The following is a 20,458-nucleotide window of genomic DNA, read 5'->3' as shown; positions in this document are numbered from 1 at the left end:
TAGGTAAACATTAAAGACAAACTATATGGCTTTAGATACATATTTCTTTAATAACTATATTGGGATCTGAGTATTCTTGAACGTAATAAGACGTTATTGTCATACATACGTCAAAATATTATGATTGACAGACTGTGCTTATCTTAAGAAATAAGGAAATTTCACTTTTTGGACATATTCTCACTATCAGCCAGTAAAATAGCACCCGCTACTTCTATTTTGTCAATTTTAAAGTCGATTATAAAATGATTAGAAGATTTTGTCATTCCCACCAAAAAGGATTGACGTTTTTAGAAGAAATGAAAGAGAATTTTATACCTACAACTCAATTTCAAAGAACTATCCTTTCTATAGGGTCAGCTGCTATCGCTCTCTTAAATCCTCATAGAGGAGATATGATAGCATGCTTGGGGGAAGTTACTGGAGAAAGCTCCTTACAATATATGCGTGAAAAAATGTTAGAAACAAACGAAGGCGCGAAAATACTAGCGGAAAAACCACGCATAAATTCTAAAACTGTGTGTTTAAGGAATCTATTAGATATGCCCGAAGGTACAATTGGCAATGTATATGCCAACTTTATGAAGGATAATAATATAACAGCTGATTCAAGACTGCCAGTGCAGTTTATTTCAGACCCAGAGCTAGCCTATGTTATGCAAAGGTATAGAGAAGTCCATGATTTAGTTCATGCAACTTTGTATATGAAAACTACAATGTTGGGTGAAGTAAGACTATATTTTATCTTTATTCATGTATTTTACAATATGGCCTAAGTTGATTTGAGATTTAGGTGTAAAATCTTTAGAGGGGGGGTATTGTATAGCTTATTTGTCTACAAAATGTTTTGAAACTTCTACCTATTTCCCACCTCCTTGTATAAAGGGATCACTCTGAAATATGTTACATTCATTTATAATTTCTATTAGAATGCAGCAGGCTAATAACTTCAGGCTGTATAGTCAGCAAGTACATACAGTATACATAAGAAAAGGACCATTATATAGCTACTTCCGCACATACAGTTGTAGTTGTGCAATAAAGTGCACTGCCCGCCAGCTTGCTGAGAAATGCGCATGCGACAAACAATGCAAATTACACAACTATGACCGCTAAATCACTCAACACCTGTTTCACCCCTCCACGGGGCATCTTCAGAAGTAATGTTACACCGATTAGTGTTAAACACAGAGTCAATGGTGGAGTGTGTAATTTGCATTGTTTGCAGCATGCGCATTTATCAGCGGGCTTGCAGGCGGTGCACTTTATTGCACCACTACAACTGCATGTGCAGAAGTAGCTATATATTGGTCCTTTTCTTACTGAGAATGGACTTCCACAAAGTAACGCCTGATTCCATTAAATAAACAGTATACAGTATTTAATTTTTTAATATGGAGTATCCAAATTATGAAAATGCTTTTTCTTATTATCATAGATTGTATCATACATTTATTGACAGCATATTAGCTATACATACACCCCTTTATGATTTCTCTTTGACCGTGCATACAGCGGTGTCCACCTTTGTAATAGAGTGTGGTTGCCTTTCATCTAGTGTTCAGGCAACATATTCCATTATGGTTACACAATCAATAAGTGACAATATGTCAATAATATTGAGATAATGACTTGTAATCTCAATATTATTTAGAAATTATTCAGAACACTGGGATTTGTTTTACCTTGTTGGAATTTAAGAACCAAATTAAGAAAAACTTACTTAATTTCTTTCAGGTTGCAATTAAATGGGTAGAAGGTATCCAAACTAAGCTACCAATGTGCATTAGCGGTGGAATATGGGGCGCAGCAAGATTAAAACCAAAGCACAGACAAATGTATATAAAGCATTACTTACCCTGGGCTATTAAAATAGGAAATAACGCAAAATTTCTACAAGGTATGAACAACCATAATTTTATTATTGATTAAAACTTAGGAATACAATAATTCTTTCTTATTTACAGGTGTGTACTTTGAAAACCGTTGGGACCAAGACATTGACGATTTTCATAGAGAAATGAATATCACAAAATTAAATTTACACTAATAGTATTTAAACCAAAGGATAGTTACAAAAATATTAAACATTTCCTTTTATTTACTAATAATAAACTTCTATATAAAAATGTAAATACCTAAGACCATTGCAGGATTATAAAATATTTTATAACTTTTTTATTATTTAAAAAATTTAAATAAGTGTTCATCCAAAGTTTTGGGTAAATTTTTAGTCAGAATAGAACATGTGTAATTCTTACGTAAGAAGGTAAGTAGTGGTGTAAATATATTAAGGTTGATTTCAGAAGTTATTTAAAAATAAATATTTGAATGCAAAATGTATACAAAAATATACTTTTATTTCTGTTATTAAGTTACAATCATAACAACATTTCTGAGCTGCGACCATTGGAATTGTGCAAAGGGGTAGTACAATTACCCACTTCTACTATCCACTCATACCAGATTCTTCTTGTGTTTACACAGCGCCAGAATGTTGCTGTTATTTTATCTCCTTTACATACTCTTAAAGGTGTCTGTAACCAACAAACATTAATTTTTAAATCAAAGATAAATAATGATAAACATACACCATTCCACAACCAAACAGTAAAGGGTCCTGTCAAAAACAAAATCGAATTGTATATCAATAAATAAATAGAAGCATTGTTGGAGTTTCCTGCGCCGCTTCTTCTTCCAGAGTGAACGCTTTTCGAAGTGTTAGTAGTGATATTAGCTAAACAATAGTAAGTTTGGCCCTCTCAATCGACCTGCCTATGTTTGCGTATTGCTAAGTGGATATTACAAACGAGTGACAGCCCAAGCCCAGAAATTGTCATGGGCGCTCTTGGACCTAGTCAGCTAGGCGCCTGACGAAGCGATCCAAGAGCTCAACAGCCGCTCAAACTAACCGTAAAATAATAGTATGTAGCGAACCGAGGCGGAAGCCCCCCGGGCTTCGCTACTTTAAACGAGCTGTTAGAACCTTTCAACCTGCGGAATCTGTAAATGCGTTTTGGGCAGCAGTCCGATTACAAAAAAAACTTATATTTGAGAAAAGACAACAGATTCCAAAACAACTGTAAATGATAATTTGTTTATCTTGTCATCATCCTATCAGCCAATAAGATGCCCCCACTGCAAAGCATATACTTAGATCGTATCATTTTTGGCAGGAGGCCTTCCAATGGTTCGTCTACAGCCTCGTCGTCGCCACTCGAGATCTCTTCGACCAAAACGGCAATCGGTTGCATGAGCCATGTGCCTCGCCCACTACCACTTCAGACAAGCACTTCTGGTGGCTTGATTATGTCGATAACATTAATTGGTTTATCTTGTAACTTTGAGATATGAGTCGTTAGATTTTCATCGCCTAATAGTTCCATTGGGCATGGCATCATTCACAACCGATAACTTCAATGGTTACAATACTAAGGTTCGAAAGCAAAATCATGTTTCAATATTACAAGACAAAGCATAAGAACAAAAAAATTATGATTAATACCATATGAATATATGTACAATTACCTTAATTGGTATAAACATAGGAAACCATGATATCATTCCTGGACTGTGTGTTGATGGAACAATACTTATCATTTCACCTCCATATAGTGAACAATCAAAATATCCTCCGAAACCATGCATCACATTATCCTGTTCAACAACCCATGAAACAGTTGTTGATCTTCTATTATCTGTCAATGGTTGACCTTTATAGTCTGTTATATCTTCACCATCATGATCTTTAACTCCTTCAGAAGGATGTTTAAAAGTAAACACTGGCTGTAATTTTAAGACAAAAATTAGCTGCACCTAATCTGTTAGTTAATCCTATTTATTAGAGGTAGACTAAAGTTTGCTTATTTTGTGCGCTTTAATGAATGCTACAAAAGTGAAATTCAATAATTTTACAGTTGTTTCTAAAACAGTTGATGTAAATTCTTTAGTCAGTTTTAAATATTTAGCATTTTATTTGTTCATAAATTTTTCGTATTCTGGGACATCTTTTGAAACAATATAATAGATGTAAGTATGTATTGTTATTTTGAATTACAGTTCAAGAGTTTGATTTATTATATTAACATTTGTTTTCTGAACTAAGAAGAAAAATGTTACCTTAAAATTATTGATATCTTTCCTATATTAAAAACATTATTTTTGTAAAGGTATGAGTTAAGTTTAAGTAAAAGATTACAAATATCAATGGTTTTAAAGCAGCCTGAATGAGATATTAAGTGACGATTTTGGTATATATATATTTGAGCAGTAGCTGCTATTCTTATTTTGTAGCTATTGTTTCTTTTCAACATAAGTCTGAATGTGAAGATTAATAGAATTAGAATTCAATCAATACAATAATTAGTAATGTACTTATTAAAATGTAAGAAGTAATTAAACTTCTGATACAATACTTTAATAGAAACCAATACTTTCATTCGATCTATATTTTGTAATACAATATCCATAATAATTACGTTATGAGTTGCTATTTAAGAACTATTATTAAAATTTAATACATACTTTTGTTTCACCAATGTCATGTTTATTTTGCATGTATACAACCCATAGAGTTTCAAGATTCTTCTCCTTTTGTTGTGTTAAATTGGGTGATGCTGATTTTGCAGCCGCCCAGAGTCGAGGTGATGATATTGGTGCAACATATGAACTGTACTCTTGCGGAATTGATATGCCATCTGGCTTTAAAAGACCTGCTGCACCATCTAAGCACTCTGGAGAAAGCTCATTGTCCCCCCATGAACCTAAAAAAAATAATTTACTTATTATTGTAACTGAATAAATTCAATACATTATTGCTATTTTTTCAAATTAATAAAACCATTGTATTACTAATTGGTGAATTACTGTCATTTTGTATTGATATAAAATTGCAGCTGACTTACAATCTATTATATCAATTTTGTTAGATTCATTTTGGCTCGCCAAGAAACTAAAATTGGAACTGTCGTGGTAGGCAACCGCAACATGATAAATACAAAAAAAATTAAGGAAATGCTAATTATGTACAAAAACCAACTATTTTTTAAATTTTTATTCAATAGTTTTTTATTATCAATCAAAAATTTCTTGCTTAGAGAAAGACTGGTTTTGTGATAGTATGTAAAGATTTTATTTTCATATCTAATTTATTAAAAACAGTTGATAAATAAGGGATTAGAGAGTGCTTCGCACATGCAATAACAAAGGACTAGTAGCATAGCATACTTAATATTGTATATAAGCGCAATAATGTAAGTGAACACACTGGCTCAATACAAAGCCATGAAATACAAATGGGCCATCCATATATATTTGCCTTTCGTGCCACTCTTTCCCATTCTACTCCCATCACACAATTTACCGCCATCATTTACTCTTTGAGGCACATCTTGTAAAAAGATTCAAGGACAGATCCATTGGAGGTAAAAAAGGAGTAAATGTTCATATGGTAAGATGATTCTAAATTTACTTATTGCATACCCAACAATTCTGAGACAATAATATCAGCTTTTGGGGAAAGATTGATTTGTCTCATGTCCCCAGGAATTACTACCACGTCGCGATCTCGCCATACTTCATTAACCTGCGCTGTTAACACGACTACCGCACATGGATTTTTTTCTATTGCTATTATCTACAAAATAACAAAAAATGTGTTGAAGTTATTTTAATTCTTTTTAATTCTAACATTTAGCAATAAATGAATTGCTTATTTGGTACCTTTACTTTAGTTTGTGTGATATCAGCTGCATTAAATGTAGCTCTCACAAGAGGACCTCTCCCTGCACCTAACACCATTACTGTGATAGGTTCTTTTTGTAGTATATGGTTGTCACCTTGTCCAACCTCCTCTTTTTCTTCTGAGACTGAACATTCTTTTACCTCAGTCTAAAATAAAGCATTATAAATGAAGAATAATTCATTCAATTACTCATAATTGATAGGCTTAATTAATAGCACATTATAAAAGTAAATATAGGTATTTCATAAGCAGAGAATTGGAAATAGCCTCAGCCTATTTTATGAAAATAACAGCATCAAATACAAAGTACCTTTTATATACTGCCTACCAAGGGACTAACAAAAGAAATAAATTCTTGTGTCGCAAAAATGAGAAAACATAATAAGTATTCATATACAAAGGATGGATTACAAATTTACAAAAATATTTAATGAATGGTCACACTAAGTATAATGTAGTTTAATAGGGTGACATGATGAATAAGTTAAGAAATACAACATAAAATATAAACATTAAGAATCATATTAAAATTTGCTATAAAAAATGTAGATTCCATAATGAATAATGAGAAATATTACATTGAATATGTATATAGAATATGTAACTAGCTACTTACACATAGTTCATTAACCACTTCTGCATTATCAATGTTTCGCTTCTTTTTAATATCAATCAAGGCTTTTATGATTGCTTTTTGATATTGGTCATATTTAACAGGGTCTTTTTCAAATACATTATATGTGTGAGTGTCTAAATTATCTGCGAGCGGCTGTAAGGGTGTTTGGAGATAATCTTCCCACCTATAAGCATTAACACCTACATAAGTTATATATACAGGAAATGTCCAAAAATTATATAAAAAAAAATAGCTTACATTATTAATTTCCAAAAATTACACTTTCGTATTCTACAAACAAATATATTTAGAATTTACCTTACCCTCTTGCATAACTCAGCATAGGATCATCAGCTTGATGTGGCCTCCGTTGCCACAGGCGGAACAGATATTGTTGATAGTATTCAATATTAGATCTTCTTGCTCCACTAACAATTATTTGGGCTTCATGGGCTACCATATTAATAACCAGTTGCTGATGTGCTCTTGATAACACTGGATACCTGCAAATATATTATTTAATTTAAAATTGCTTAAGCTGGACTCTAAAAGTTGTTTATATAGAAACTTTATATGGAAACTGCCATAAATTTAGCAATGTATATCAACATTCTTAGCATAAGAAAACACGTTATTAATATGAAGGTCCATATTATTAAAATTTTATTACTGGCAAACATGTCCTCAATAAAGTTTTTTTTTTTTGTTTAAAGATCTGTTTGCCATATTAATACATTTTTATAAGCAGATTCTGGTAACTGGAGATCATGGGACATAAAGAAAAGACTAAACTTTGTTTTCTGTAACTAGCTTGTGGGTGCTGAGCGAGCCTTAATTTGGACAGATTTTTCACCAAATTGGGAATCCACCTTGCTTTGAGCGGATGCTCTATGGAGTGACAAGGAGAATGAACTTGAGAGTAAAGACCTTGCCCTGAGCAATCATTCACTATGCACTTAGTTTTCAGATTCAAAGATGTCCAAAAGGAAGGCAGTGACAAAACTTAATTGGTTACTGTTAACTGGCAATCATTACTACCACTTCAAACTTAGTGCTAAAGTTTTTATGAATTACTAGAGAAAACTTGACCATTATCTAGCTAGGCTATATAGTGTCTCATATTTACAAAAATTCTCGCTGGTCAGAACAGCATAGCATTGTCTGGCAGCAATTTAGTTTAAGTTGTGTTCAGAAAGCCAAGACCTTGTGTTGGTATCAGCATTGCATTTGAAAGACTATGAAGGGATTGCCTTTTAGGTGGTGACACTGTGGATACATTGGAGACATTAGGTGATAGCTATAGCACTCCTTACAGTTATTATTATTATTATTACATATAACTATGTTAAAGTTATCGCATAACCAATATTTACCCTTTTTTATTATTATGGAAAATAGATGTTGGGATAACTATGGCCTTTACTGGTTCCCCAAGCCATCTTCTTAAAATCTCTTGGGATGGCAAGTCAGCAGACAATTCTAAGACTACCCCCACACGTTTGTCCCAATCTAATCGTTCATGAAACTTAGACCACCAATGCCACGTCTCATCCCACGCACCTTCATTTTCATTATCATTTTCTTGATTAGTCCTCTTAGCGTTTCTCATACAAATCATTGGTACAGATACCCAAATAAAGGAAGGATGATGGCTAAAAAAAATGACACATTGCATAAACAGAATTATCACAAATACATTAAGGATTTAAAATCACTTAAATCAAGGCTGAATTAGTGACTAAAAATTTACTTTTATGGTTTGTAAATTAACAAGTTTATTATATTGAACAAAGATTCCTTTTGTGTAACAGGTTTTAAATTAGTATTGTTCCAGGAAAATCATGTTCATAATTTCAAGCAAAATTCAAAATTTAACAACATTTTCACAAACGAGACACGAAAACTAATGTGAGAATTATTTCTTTAAGACCTTGATACAATTAAACACAAATTATTTTAGGTAAGTTTTTTTTTAAATATGTGTATAAGAATATTTTTTGTTTACTTAGTTTTGACATACCTGGTTTCATAGTATGTTTGGAGAATTCTGGTCAGGTTTCTAGTATTTATTGACTTTAACGATATCAATATAGCTGGTACACCAAGTCCCCGACAGTAAGATAACTCCTCGTTTAAGCAGTCCTCGTGTCGCTGACGAACTACCGGAGACTCGGAGTCGACACAAATGTAGGGTGATATTTTTGCAACTATTCGACTTGTCCAATCTTGTGGCGACAAAATCATATCAGATCGAGTAAATCCACCAACTTTACACAAACCTGAAATATATGGACGACGAAAACGTGGATGGACTACGGGAGTGACAATAAATGAATAATTGCAATGCAGAGCTTCTGACAGACATGCTTGTAAATCTGGTGCCGTAATATATTCCAAACCACAAGATATATCTTGCGACATTATGTATTTCTATATTTTTAAAGTTATTCCTACTATCAAAAGTTTAAAGTATCAGCCATTGGGTATTACCATTACACAAATAACTTTCCTCGTAATAAGTTTTATTAAAAATGAAAAGAAAATTTCTTAAATAATAAAGTTTGTTAAAATTTAAAAAAAAAACCTTTCAACAGCACATAAATTCCTTTTTAAAATAAACTATCATAAATTTTTGTCAGTAAAATTTATAGTATTTGGGCTTTCAAAATAGGTCTTAAGATAGTAGACTATACATATTCTACTATCTTAAGACCTATACAATAATTTACTTACAAGTAAATTATTATCATTGGAAATATTATACCCATATCGTTGCATATTTTTTGCTTTGCATCTGCAACCGACCTAAAAAAGAATTAAATTTTTTTGTTAAAATACTCACACACTTATTTTTTATTTATTTTTGATCATAAATAATATAACAATAAAGTTTGCTTTTCACCAATAAAGATATTATTACATACCTATTAGTTATACTTAGACATTAAAGATGGTATTACTAAGAAACTTAAATATGTCATTGTCAAGTGAAATATGTCACATTACACGTGCTATTCATTAAAAAACACGGAATATATTCATATTTAAAAGCCTTTGATAAAATTATATTTAACAATTTGGCGTTGTTTTAAGATAAAGTGTAACCAATCATGATCTCACAAAAAAGACCTTTGAAAACGAATCAATTAAAGAAACAGCTATCTACAGAGCTCCAATTTATAAAAAATATATTATCATGTTTACCCATACCGATTCATTTAAAAGGTAAGTACATTAATAGTTTTAACATCATTTCTGGTCGTAAGCAATAACACATTACCACCATACATTTAATTATGATTAACTTAAAATAATGGGCAATTTATTTCCAGATGATGATTCTAACAATGACTTTGAATTAACCGCTAGTGAAAATCCTGAAGAAAAGAAAGATCTTCCTAAACGAGCTGCTAGTATTATTGAATTAGAAGAAAAGCTGCAAAAACTTAAATCACAAAATAATTTCCATTTAAAGAATAAATTAGCAAAAAAAAGCATAAATAGTAAGTTAAATAAAAAACTCAAGAAAAAAGAAAGAATTAATAAAACAAATGTTAAGAAATTACCTGATTTTCAACACAACAACAAACAGCAGTCAGATGACAAAGCAAATGTTAATCTAGCTAAACCTATTTATAACAATGAAGGAAAATTAGTATTTTCCAAATTTGACTTTGCCAGTTTTGGCAAAAAAGGTAAGATATGTTATTATTTTATTAGTTTAAAACCTACATAAGTATTCTGTAAACAAATACCAATCTTTACTTACAGATAAGTATTATTTATAATATTAATAATATTTATTCTTGAGTTGATTTACAAAAAATAATACTTCAGGCATAGAGAATAGCCATTATCAATTAATTCATGACATTCTAGTATTTTGGTAATATTTTGTAACATAATCAATACTTTGGAATTATAAATTTCTGAGTTAAAAAGGGTTTATTTCAAACATATTTTTATATAATTCACATGTGTAAATATGTAACTAAAGTTAATTAAAATCACAAACTTAATTTAAGCTAATGTATTAATGGTGATGATTATGTTTAAATGCATGGCTACTGTATACATAACATAATTAAAAACAAACAGGTGTGATGAATATATGAAAAATTAGATTTCTAGATTCTAGATTTTTCTTTGTTCAGTCATTGTGGACTAAAAAAATATAAATACATGGAGCTGAAGAAAGGGGACAATAATATTTTTACTTCATTTAAATCTTAAAGACAAAAGTTTTTAATTTTGATTAGAAATATTTGGTACTATTTAACACAAGAAGATAAAGTATTTTTATGATTTCGTTAGAAAGGGCATGGAGTCCAGCTGGTGAGGGTTAATGCCAATGGGGTTGACAGCCCCAAGCATGGTACCTAGCTGAGAAGGGCTGGGGTGGCTATGCTGAAAAATTATGTCTCTGTAATATTTAGATATTTGGAGCATCATGTTGATTATTTTGAAAAACTAGTTTATTAATGCTAATATGCATTTAGATACTTCAACAATATTCTAGGAAAGATTATAGTGTGCCAAAGATAAGAAAAGGTTTCAGAGAACTGTCTTATGGGATGTGTCACAGAACATAGAAATTTTTGCACTGTCTATATTTTTTTTTGGACTGTTATTTAATTTTTGTTTATAAAACACTTCAGATTGTGACACTATGCCTATATGTGTCCAGCATTAATGAGGTTAATATTAAACATATTACACTATAATTTAATTACACATATACATATATTATACACTATAGTTAATTTATGATTTAACAGAAAAAGGTAACAAGGTACAAAAAGATCCCAAAAAACTTTTGGATGAAATAGAGCAGCAAGAAAACAAATTCCGTCAATTACAAGAATCGGATCAAGGTTCAAATAAAGTGAAAGAATTAAAAGAAAAAATTGCCTGGAAAAATATACTTCAAAAAGCAGAAGGTCAAAAAGTCAAAGATGATCCTATTTTGTTGAAAAAATCAATCAAGAGGATGGTATGATAGTTTTTTAATATATGATGTATTTGTTTTCCCTGTTTTTTAGGATCTAAAATTGTTGCATTTTAATTAAATTGGATTAGAAGTCCACAAAGATGATATTTCTAAATCCAAGATATAGTACATTATTATTTTTTTAAATCATGTACAAACTTTTGGCAGAAGAATCACTTACATTTTAGCCGATTTTGTATATCATTGATTCTTAGAAAGACCAAAGCATATTACACAAATTTATGTAATTTTTTTCATATTTGATGACTGAATATTTGATTTTGAATTTAAAATTTAATGTAACGCTTTCTATTTTCATTAAGGAGCTGGGGTGTTCATCAAAGATTTAACTTTCTATTCTTAATTACAGGAACAAAAGAAGAAAGTAAGTAAGAAACAGTGGGAGAATAGAATAAAGACTGTTGAGCAAAAGAAAGATGAAAGACAAAAGAAGAGAAGAGAGAATATTTCTAAAAAGAAAAAAGAAAAGAAATCTAAAATTGTTAAAGCAGCTGTGAAAAGAGGCAGGGTTATTGTGTAAAAAATAAAATTACCATGAAAAGAAATAAATGATCATTACAAATATTTATTACGCAATTTATTTTTCTACTACATTTCTAATTTTCATGGTCTAAAAATTAGATCACGTGTTAATTTTAAGTTTTGTTGAAATGGTATAACAAATATTTGTAAGTACTCGATTATCTAAAAATCTCTATCTAGTTAGTGGAACACATCCTACGAGTTGCGCGCCTTTCACTTTTTGCAAAATCTGTTTTAAATAAATATTTTGGTAAACAGTTTATCACAGGAATTTTTTGGAAGAAAAAACAGGGAAGAATCTGAAAAAAAATTATACATTATTAATTACCTGTCATTCATTTGTTTAAAAAACTTCTACGTAATCTATGCTTTACAAAATGAACCCAAACAAAATGGCCGACCAGTTTTGAATTTTGTCGAAATTTTGTATGGAAAATCAATTGTTTGTATGTATGTATTCATATTAAATACATAAACAAAAAGAATAATATTTCAATTATGATATTTAATTTTAAGCAGATGTCATACAATTCTTATTTAATATTTTGCTGTCTGCATTGTTTGTTTACTTCATAACAAAGCATCTCTTTATTTTAGAGTGACAAAATATTTACTTTTACTATGTTAATGATTTTACATAACATTTATTTATGTAAATAATACATGTTGAATATTATCATGAAAAGTGTTATGAAATTTTTTATCTACCACCTCATTAATTAATTTCAGGCACTTCGTAAAATATGTCTAAAAGAGAGGGAGGAAACGAGAGAAATGAAAAAAAATTAGATCCTAGCGACTATGAAAATTTAATATCTCAACACAGTATATTTGAGTCGTCAAGATCTAAACACGAAGAATTGCCTAGTTTTCCTGGATTTTCAAACGCCGAAACTCAAACCAAGCCTAGCGATTTAAAAGGGCAATCCTTACAGTCAGGTTTGGGAGCATGGCATTACAACCCTTGGTGGATGTTAGCTGGTACCTCTCGAGGAGTTTCGTCACAAGATGATTTTTCAGAGAGTAGTGACCAAGCAAAAGTTAAACAAGAACCCAGTGGAGCTGGTACTCCGGACCATGATCCTCTACAAAGTGAGTTAGAGCATTTTCAAACTGCAACTCCACCAGCAGGATTAGATTCATTTTGTGATGATTGTTCGGATCCTTTTTGTGATTCCAGTGTAGCTACATGTCGTAAATTATTTCACTGTCCACATTGTAGAAAGAGCTATCCTACTATTCTAGAATTTAACACACATTTGACAGGAGTACATCCTGCACAAAAACCATTCAGATGCCAAATCTGCTTGGAACCTTTTCATAAGAAATCTCATTTAAGAAGGCATTTAGATGCAAGTCACACTCGTAAGGATGTCAACAAATGTTCTGTTTGTTCAAAATATATCAAGGACAAGAGTAATTTACGCAAACACATGCAAGTACACACAGGAAGGGTACCACAAAAACAATTTAAATGTGATTTATGTAACAATAAACGTTACATGTCCCTAGACAGGCTGAATAATCATAAAGTGGTGTGCACAGGTGAGAAAGTTTTAAAATTTTGTGACATGTGTACCAAAGTATTTGATAATTCAAGATCACTCAATAGCCACAAAAAAGTACATGCAAGAGAGTTGAAGTGTGAAAATTGTGGTGAACAGCTCCGTTCATTAGAACAATTTACCAATCATAAAATGATTTGTTTGGGCACATCCTCTGATGTTGCTGGTATTAGTGGATCAACAAGTACAAGTGCATCTATAAACCGCTGTTGCACCCAGCCTGGGTTGTGTGAACATGATAAGCCAGCCTATCTTAACATACCAGGTTATGCCGCAGCTCGAGTTCTTGATGCCAGTCTGTCATCTTTAAAAAATGAGATGAATTGATGACTTATGGTGCAGAGGTATAAATTTACTGGATGTCATATAACCTTATTTTTACAGATTACCAAATAGTTAAATCAAGGACCGTAATGATTTTTTCACAATTGAGAATTTCACAAGACTGATGCAAATATCCCGCCTCACAACTTGCTTTATAATTACCATTTAAATTAAGACATAGAATATAAGATAAATAGTTTAAGTTTATATTTATAGGTGGATGAACCTGCTCATACAGTCATAAATGTTTGTAAAATAGCAGTCTATGAAATGTATGAATATGTTCAAATCTTTATCAACCTTTAATCTTATACTTAATTTTGTAAGTTTTCTACAAACATAGCTTTACAACATACAATTGAAAAATTCTTATATTTTGTATATTCCCTTAAACAATAGAGACAAATTATTTCTAATTTGATGTTATCAACACCTTGACTGATTTAGAGTAATGATTAGTGTGCAGTATTATACCAGACCTTTTTTTATTTTTCTATTTTTAAAATGTTATAAGAGCTCTATTTTTTTTATAGATTTTAGACTTAAGTTTTACAAGTTATTTGTCTGTGGAGATGTGTGTGTACAAGAGCACATTCTATATTCCATTGCTCTAATGTACTCTATACTCCAAAGACTAAGAATAGATTCTTGTGCATATAGTATGAATTTTTAATATTTCTAAAAACTTTTATATTTGGGACTGTTGTTTCATGACATTAGATCTAAGTGAACTGCAGAGTGCAATGACCACTGGCAAAGCCTGAGCATGTTGAAGTTATGAAGTTTTTTTTGTTGTGTGTACACAAAATATTTATTCTTGAAGTGTTATACACTGAAGTTATACATGCCTGTATGGTTACAGAGATCCCGTTACATTCTTCGAACAGACTAGAGGTCCTATATTCCTTAATCCTTTGTATGGGATTAGAATTAGTATCATGTTTAAAATTTTTTAATTCATGTATTGTCTTCTAGATGATTGTAATAGGCTCTCGGAGTATATATATACTTTTATTCATATAAATATATAAATCAACATATGTATCGTTATGTAATGTTTGCGATTGAGAGATCATGTAGGCAAAAGTTTAAAGATCCTATTTGAATTTTAATAACATACCTGACAATTTTATTAGCCACAACAACTGAAAACATGTTTTATTCTTTTACATTATTTTATTTAATTTTATTTGTTATTAAGACTTGTGTATCTGAAAGTTGCACATTGGTAAAATGTTGTTGCTGTTTACAATTGTTTTCCATACTTTATTAACTTGTTTAATTTTATTCTTATAATTTTAATCAGCTTATTAATATATTTACTTAAGTTTAAGGATTGAATATAGTTTATATTTTCAAATATTTGAAATTGTTAGGATGAATTTCCAAAAAATGTTGGTTGTTTTTGACATCACATTTTTATGGCTATGATTTTAATTCATATTACGCTTAAGTTGTAACATTTTTAAAAGCATTTAGTGCCTATTACAGATATTCAGTTAACAATATGAAATATTTTACTATTCATTAATTAATTTTTTGTAATGTCAATTAAAAAACTGACAATAATTGCTGTACTAATTGTTGCATGTCAAATACTGTTTATTTCTACATTATTTTACTTTAGTTTCCATAAGATCTATCAGTTATGATAACCATCAGATAGATGTAGATAATCTAAAAAATATGAATTGGATTTCAGTAATACTTCATACATTTTTTTTATCATTCAAATTGCATAGTATTATATGAAATTAAAATGTAAATGATCATATTAGATCCTATATATCTATTGTAAAACGCGAAAGATCAGATTATGTATACTAGAGTACACAATAAATAATAAAATTGTTATAACTTTGGCAGGTGAAATAGTTGTACCATGCCTAGCTTTATTGATAAATTCTACAATTATTTTTAATACTTTTATACATAATCAGTACAATAATATTATATATTGAACATTGAATTAGAATGAGTTGATCTTTAGAGTCTGCACAATGAATATTTTGTATAGACTTAAAATGTTTAATGGGAACTTTAGATAATATTGGCCATACATTACCCACCATTATAATTATAAGTTTATTTTGAATGGCATCTTTGATAAAGTGTCAAAAAACGTTTTATTTATTATTTATATGAAAAGTAAATTTGATGCTAATTTAAACCTGTACCTGATGGTAACACTTGAAAGTTATGTTTTATATGTGTATTTAAAGTAAAGAATATGAGTCTTTAACAGATCTGCAATGCCTGTTTTTATTATACTCTGATTTATGCATTAGATGTTGTTTAAGAGCGTCAATGTATTCTTTTTACTCTTTTTTGTTTTTACCTAAGAAACTACCAATAGAAATAATTTGGCTTAGTACTCAAAAGTATTAAGATTTACACAATCACACCAAATCATTAGTACTATTGTACGTATAAATTCATAACAGTGTGTACTTTTATACACATATATATATATGTGCACATTGTAATATTTCCTAATGAAAAAATTCATAGTAATTGATATTATATGTGCTCATTTTGCAAATAAACTGTATTTTGTTTACATTTTATCTATGAAATGGTTGGTCTGTTTTCTGTATTACCTGCTTAATTTTGTAAATGCAAGACCCAAACCTAAAAATGTTTTTTTTTTCTAGACAGAATCAACTGCCGCAATTAAAAGTATTATTAATTTCATAGAGCATATGTATGTTTATACATAAGTTTTTTAAACATATGTATTTTTGTATTACAGCAACCGTTCAGTGACATGCTTTATGTTGTTATGGTAATGAACAAATAACTAAATTAAAATTCCTACCTAAAATATTCTGGTGTGAGTCATGGTACTCTCATAGTTATTTTCTGGATATATTGACTATTTACATTGATAAATGTAAATTCCGAAATAACTTAAATGGGTGGCTTTGTTGTTTTTGCTGATTTATAGCTATAAAAATTTGGCAAATTAGATTTTGATAATAAAATAATACTAGTTTCTAAAAATAACACGTCAATTTATTGCATGTCATTATTTTTTATCATTGATTTTTTAATATATAAAAAGAAAATTTGGCATTGACATGTTCACGATATTTTTACTTGTGTTAATGTTCCTGTATTTACCGTTACATACATTATTTTTTTAAGTAGTAAACATTCAATGTTCATTATCATATCAACGGAACACAATAGGCACAATGCAATAGTGTAAATAAATAGCTATAGTAGAGACTAGTACAAAAAATTTATTACTTTTATAATCAATGCTTCATATTTTTATTGATATTATAGTTTATGAAATTTCATTTGTAATTTGTAAGTATTTAGCCTGGTGTGTTTCTTTTTAATGCACCTAGATCTAAGAAAAAAATGTGTTCATATGAATTTAGTTATTTACTTAGGATAGATTATCGTTAGCACCGTAGCCTGTATAACAGCGCAATTCCAATATTGTATTGATGCTATATTTTACGAGTATACGTAACACATCCGTTAAGAATTTTTTTTTTAAAAAATGATGTCAATAGTTTAAAAATTACGTAATTTGGGTGCAGCTGCGAAATTACACTGCGGCCTTTGTTACCAATAAACACCTTTTTATCATGTGGCATACGGACTAAATTGTTATACGAAAATATGTGTACACAGACTCGCGAATAAATAAACTTTCTTTTTATGTTGCGTTTTTTTACTATTTCATTATTGCACTAATATTTTGGTTATTTATTTGTTTTTTGACTACAATGTTTTATATATTAAAAGAGAATAAAATAGACGGAACCCCATTAAAAGAAATTGTCAAAATTTGCCTTATTATTTAAAAATTGTGTACGAGTAATTAAATTTATGGGTTTGATTATTATAGGTCCAATTCCTGAAAAAAATATGTTATTCACACATACACATACTTTTATGACGTCATTTACTTTCGTATTTCCTTAAATTTTCAGAAATATTACAATAATTGTTAAGAATATGTCGCAAGAATTATATATATCTCTTAGTAATTTGTTTGTAATAAGAAGCGGTGACGTATAATGGAAATAACTTTACATAACGACTTTAATTCTGTGTGTTGTTGTAATAACATAAAATTATTATCGATCTTTTTTATATTTCCTGAATTGTCAGTGTGCATTTATAAATCTGTTCTTATATTTACATAGTTATCGATTATATTTGTTGGCTATATAAGTTTATAATCCACATATTACGATGAAGAACTAAACTACTCAGAAATAATCCTGTTTAACATTATGTTTAATCTGTATTATCCAAGAGACGAACTTTTTATTTGATTCAGCCGGACTTTGCTAAGAATTTCTACGGAGAAATCATAATTTGCTTGGATATACAAAAACAAATAAATGCGAGTGTAGGTTCTCTAGCTCTCTTCTTACTGCCATATTTGTGTTCACAGATACTGGTTGCCAGCTAATATGGTTTTGTTGATAAGATTTCTGCGTCTGATTTTTTGATTAGTCAAAGAGCACAGTTTTGGCGATAAAGAAAAAAATATTCCTTACGTTGGGCCCCTGAAAATCCCGGAATTCAACAGAGGCTTAAATAAGAAAACGTTTTTTGAATCTTCTGATTATATCCTCTTACAAAAATTCTGCCTAGATAAAACTATTAATTTTTTTGCACTAAAATTAAAAAAAATCAAATATATACAGGCAACATTTACAATAAATCGAGCCAAAAATATTTATTCTTTGTAAATGCACCGTTGACAGTTATATTGAAGATTGCGAGGTATAGTTATTTAAATAAACACAATCATGGAATGGTTAAGCACCACAATCTTGAAAACTTTATGGCGACCAACAATAAATGTAGTAAGGTTATAAATTTATTACATTGAGTAAAGCTTGACTATTCGTATAACCTATAAAATTTAACAAGTTTGCTTTTATAGATTCAGGTATCATGCCGATAAAACTAGACTAGTAAGAAGATATGGATATGAAGAGAAACTTTGGTGTGGAGGTCTATTACCTAGATCTGAAGGAAAGCGATTGCCCATGCCAGAGTACAGGTTTGTGATTTTCCTCTCCAGTTCATTATAAAAAAGAAAGACGTGATTTTTGTGTTACTATCTCGTTTGGCAAATTTTTATGTTGTAATGTTCTAGTTTGATATATTTAACAACCGTTGCTTTTTAATTTGGTTTATAACAACTCTGTTTAGTTGTTACTTTACATATTTTTTGTAACACTGACAATGCATCCTTTTGGAATCTGGTTGCCAAAATATGTAAAAGAAATCTTGATTAAACTAATTATTACTATTGAATGTTTGTAAAAATTTCAGACCAGCAAATCCATGGACTGAGCGAAAAGCATTGTTTGGTCAAAATGATTATATTGATATCTTAGGACCTGGCAATCTTCACCCAGTCAAAACTCTTTACACTGTACCTTCATGGATTAGAGGAGTTAGTGGCCATGAATACCATGTATGTGTAATTATACTATTTTTTTAAATAATATTGCAATTATTATTATAGCATATTTTTACCTGATAGAAGGGGTAAAACAGCAAATCCATTCAAATTCATGCAATATTTTATTGTGATTTTAATGTAATCATAATTGTTTCATTTAATGTTATGAGAAATAGATGATAATGTTATAAAATGTAGTTGCTTTATTATATTTTAGCATCAATTCACAATGCACAATAAAGTTGTCAAAGAAATATTAAGTAAATCTATATAAGTTAAAATGAAACACAAAATGTATTTTTAAGTGCATAACTCAGGGACAACTTGATCAATTTGGCAACAACAATTTTTTTTATATTTTATTTAAGGAACAGGGGAACCTCCCCTATGCCTTAATTAAAATCATGGAATATATAAATTTGTATTCAACTTTAACTATGAAAGATATCTAAAATAACCTCATTGTGAGTTGAATATGGTCGGCTATTTTTTAAAAGAAATATAAGAAAGAAAGAGACTAATATATAGCTACTTCTACTATGCAGCAGTAGTATAAATATAAGATGTTTTTATATCAAGACTGTTGTCCCAACAGATCACACAGAGCTTTATATATGTAATGTGTATGTATATTTATAAAAGATGGTTTTGATATGAGACAATAATTTATTTTAAAACACATAAATATTTAGCATTTTATTTTTGCCGCAGATACTGCTTAGAAAGAAGAAAATGTTTGCTAAAACTGGCTCACCGAAAATAAGGCCCACGAAGTGGAAAGATTTGGAAAAACGACTGTCATTCTTGTACAGAAAACTGAACAGGAAAACTAAAACTGGCCCATCTCCTGATTAACATTTAAAAATTATTTACTTTTAGATAAATTATGTAGATAATGTTAGTAATAAAGCTTTGTTATACAGTAATTAAGACTTTTTTTTTCTATGTACAAATAGACTGCACTGTATTTTTATTTCTCATGTTTTGTACATTTCCTTTAAATAAATATTTGATTCCTTAATAATTTTTCTACAGCAATGTTGTTGACATCGATCTTTTGTTTGATAACCTTATGTTTTCTTTATACCTGTGTAAATGTTGCCACTTGTTTATTACAATTTAGCTTTATTTATGCTTTTGAGATAAATTATTAATAAATTGAACTGATAATTGATATGAATTTCAATGATTTTTTGAAAATTTTCCGATATATGAAATTAATCCTTAGCCA

At 29.8% G+C, this 20,458-nt stretch overlaps 5 protein-coding genes across 6 annotated transcripts; 4 read left to right on the top strand and 1 right to left on the bottom strand.

Moving 5' to 3' along the window:
- Nucleotides 1-143: 143 nt before the first annotated feature.
- Coq4 (Coenzyme Q4) lies at nt 144-2,492 on the top strand. Its single transcript, XM_068772603.1, has 3 exons — nt 144-728; nt 1,738-1,900; nt 1,968-2,492. The coding sequence occupies exons 1-3, from the start codon at nt 246-248 to the stop codon at nt 2,048-2,050; spliced, it is 729 nt and encodes a 242-aa protein (XP_068628704.1). The 5' UTR covers nt 144-245; the 3' UTR covers nt 2,051-2,492.
- On the bottom strand, nt 2,238-8,823 carry csul (protein arginine N-methyltransferase 5). The gene is made up of 9 exons (XM_068772588.1): nt 8,380-8,823; nt 7,733-8,011; nt 6,683-6,862; nt 6,360-6,543; nt 5,722-5,889; nt 5,482-5,635; nt 4,525-4,763; nt 3,529-3,786; nt 2,238-2,537 (listed from the first exon to the last, which is right to left on the bottom strand). Exons 1-9 carry the CDS (start codon nt 8,778-8,780, stop codon nt 2,382-2,384), a joined length of 2,019 nt encoding a protein of 672 aa, XP_068628689.1. The 5' UTR covers nt 8,781-8,823; the 3' UTR covers nt 2,238-2,381.
- Nucleotides 8,824-9,360: 537 nt separating this feature from the next.
- Nucleotides 9,361-11,938, top strand: LOC137929581 (surfeit locus protein 6 homolog). Its single transcript, XM_068772600.1, has 4 exons — nt 9,361-9,584; nt 9,692-10,054; nt 11,138-11,352; nt 11,720-11,938. Exons 1-4 carry the CDS (start codon nt 9,470-9,472, stop codon nt 11,888-11,890), a joined length of 864 nt encoding a protein of 287 aa, XP_068628701.1. The 5' UTR covers nt 9,361-9,469; the 3' UTR covers nt 11,891-11,938.
- Nucleotides 11,934-15,398, top strand: LOC137929580 (zinc finger protein 98-like). Of its 2 annotated transcripts, none has more exons than XM_068772598.1 (2): nt 11,934-12,342; nt 12,622-15,398. In XM_068772598.1, the coding sequence occupies exon 2, from the start codon at nt 12,636-12,638 to the stop codon at nt 13,782-13,784; it is 1,149 nt and encodes a 382-aa protein (XP_068628699.1). In that variant the 5' UTR covers nt 11,934-12,342; nt 12,622-12,635; the 3' UTR covers nt 13,785-15,398. The 2 variants fall into 2 exon arrangements, with proteins under 2 accessions (XP_068628699.1, XP_068628700.1); XM_068772599.1 differs by having other exon boundaries at nt 12,017-12,338.
- A 3,087-nt stretch (nt 15,399-18,485) lies between these two features.
- mRpL51 (mitochondrial ribosomal protein L51) lies at nt 18,486-20,153 on the top strand. The gene is made up of 4 exons (XM_068772613.1): nt 18,486-18,624; nt 18,700-18,819; nt 19,095-19,239; nt 19,939-20,153. Exons 1-4 carry the CDS (start codon nt 18,563-18,565, stop codon nt 20,080-20,082), a joined length of 471 nt encoding a protein of 156 aa, XP_068628714.1. The 5' UTR covers nt 18,486-18,562; the 3' UTR covers nt 20,083-20,153.
- Nucleotides 20,154-20,458: the final 305 nt, after the last annotated feature.

Source organism: Battus philenor, unplaced genomic scaffold, assembly GCF_028537555.1.
Source record: "Battus philenor isolate CCGP_79_NKW_IND1 unplaced genomic scaffold, ilBatPhil1.0.hap1 SCAF_5, whole genome shotgun sequence".
Classification (NCBI taxonomy): Eukaryota; Metazoa; Arthropoda; class Insecta; order Lepidoptera; family Papilionidae; genus Battus; species Battus philenor.
This window is presented reverse-complemented; position numbering and strand designations above follow the sequence as displayed.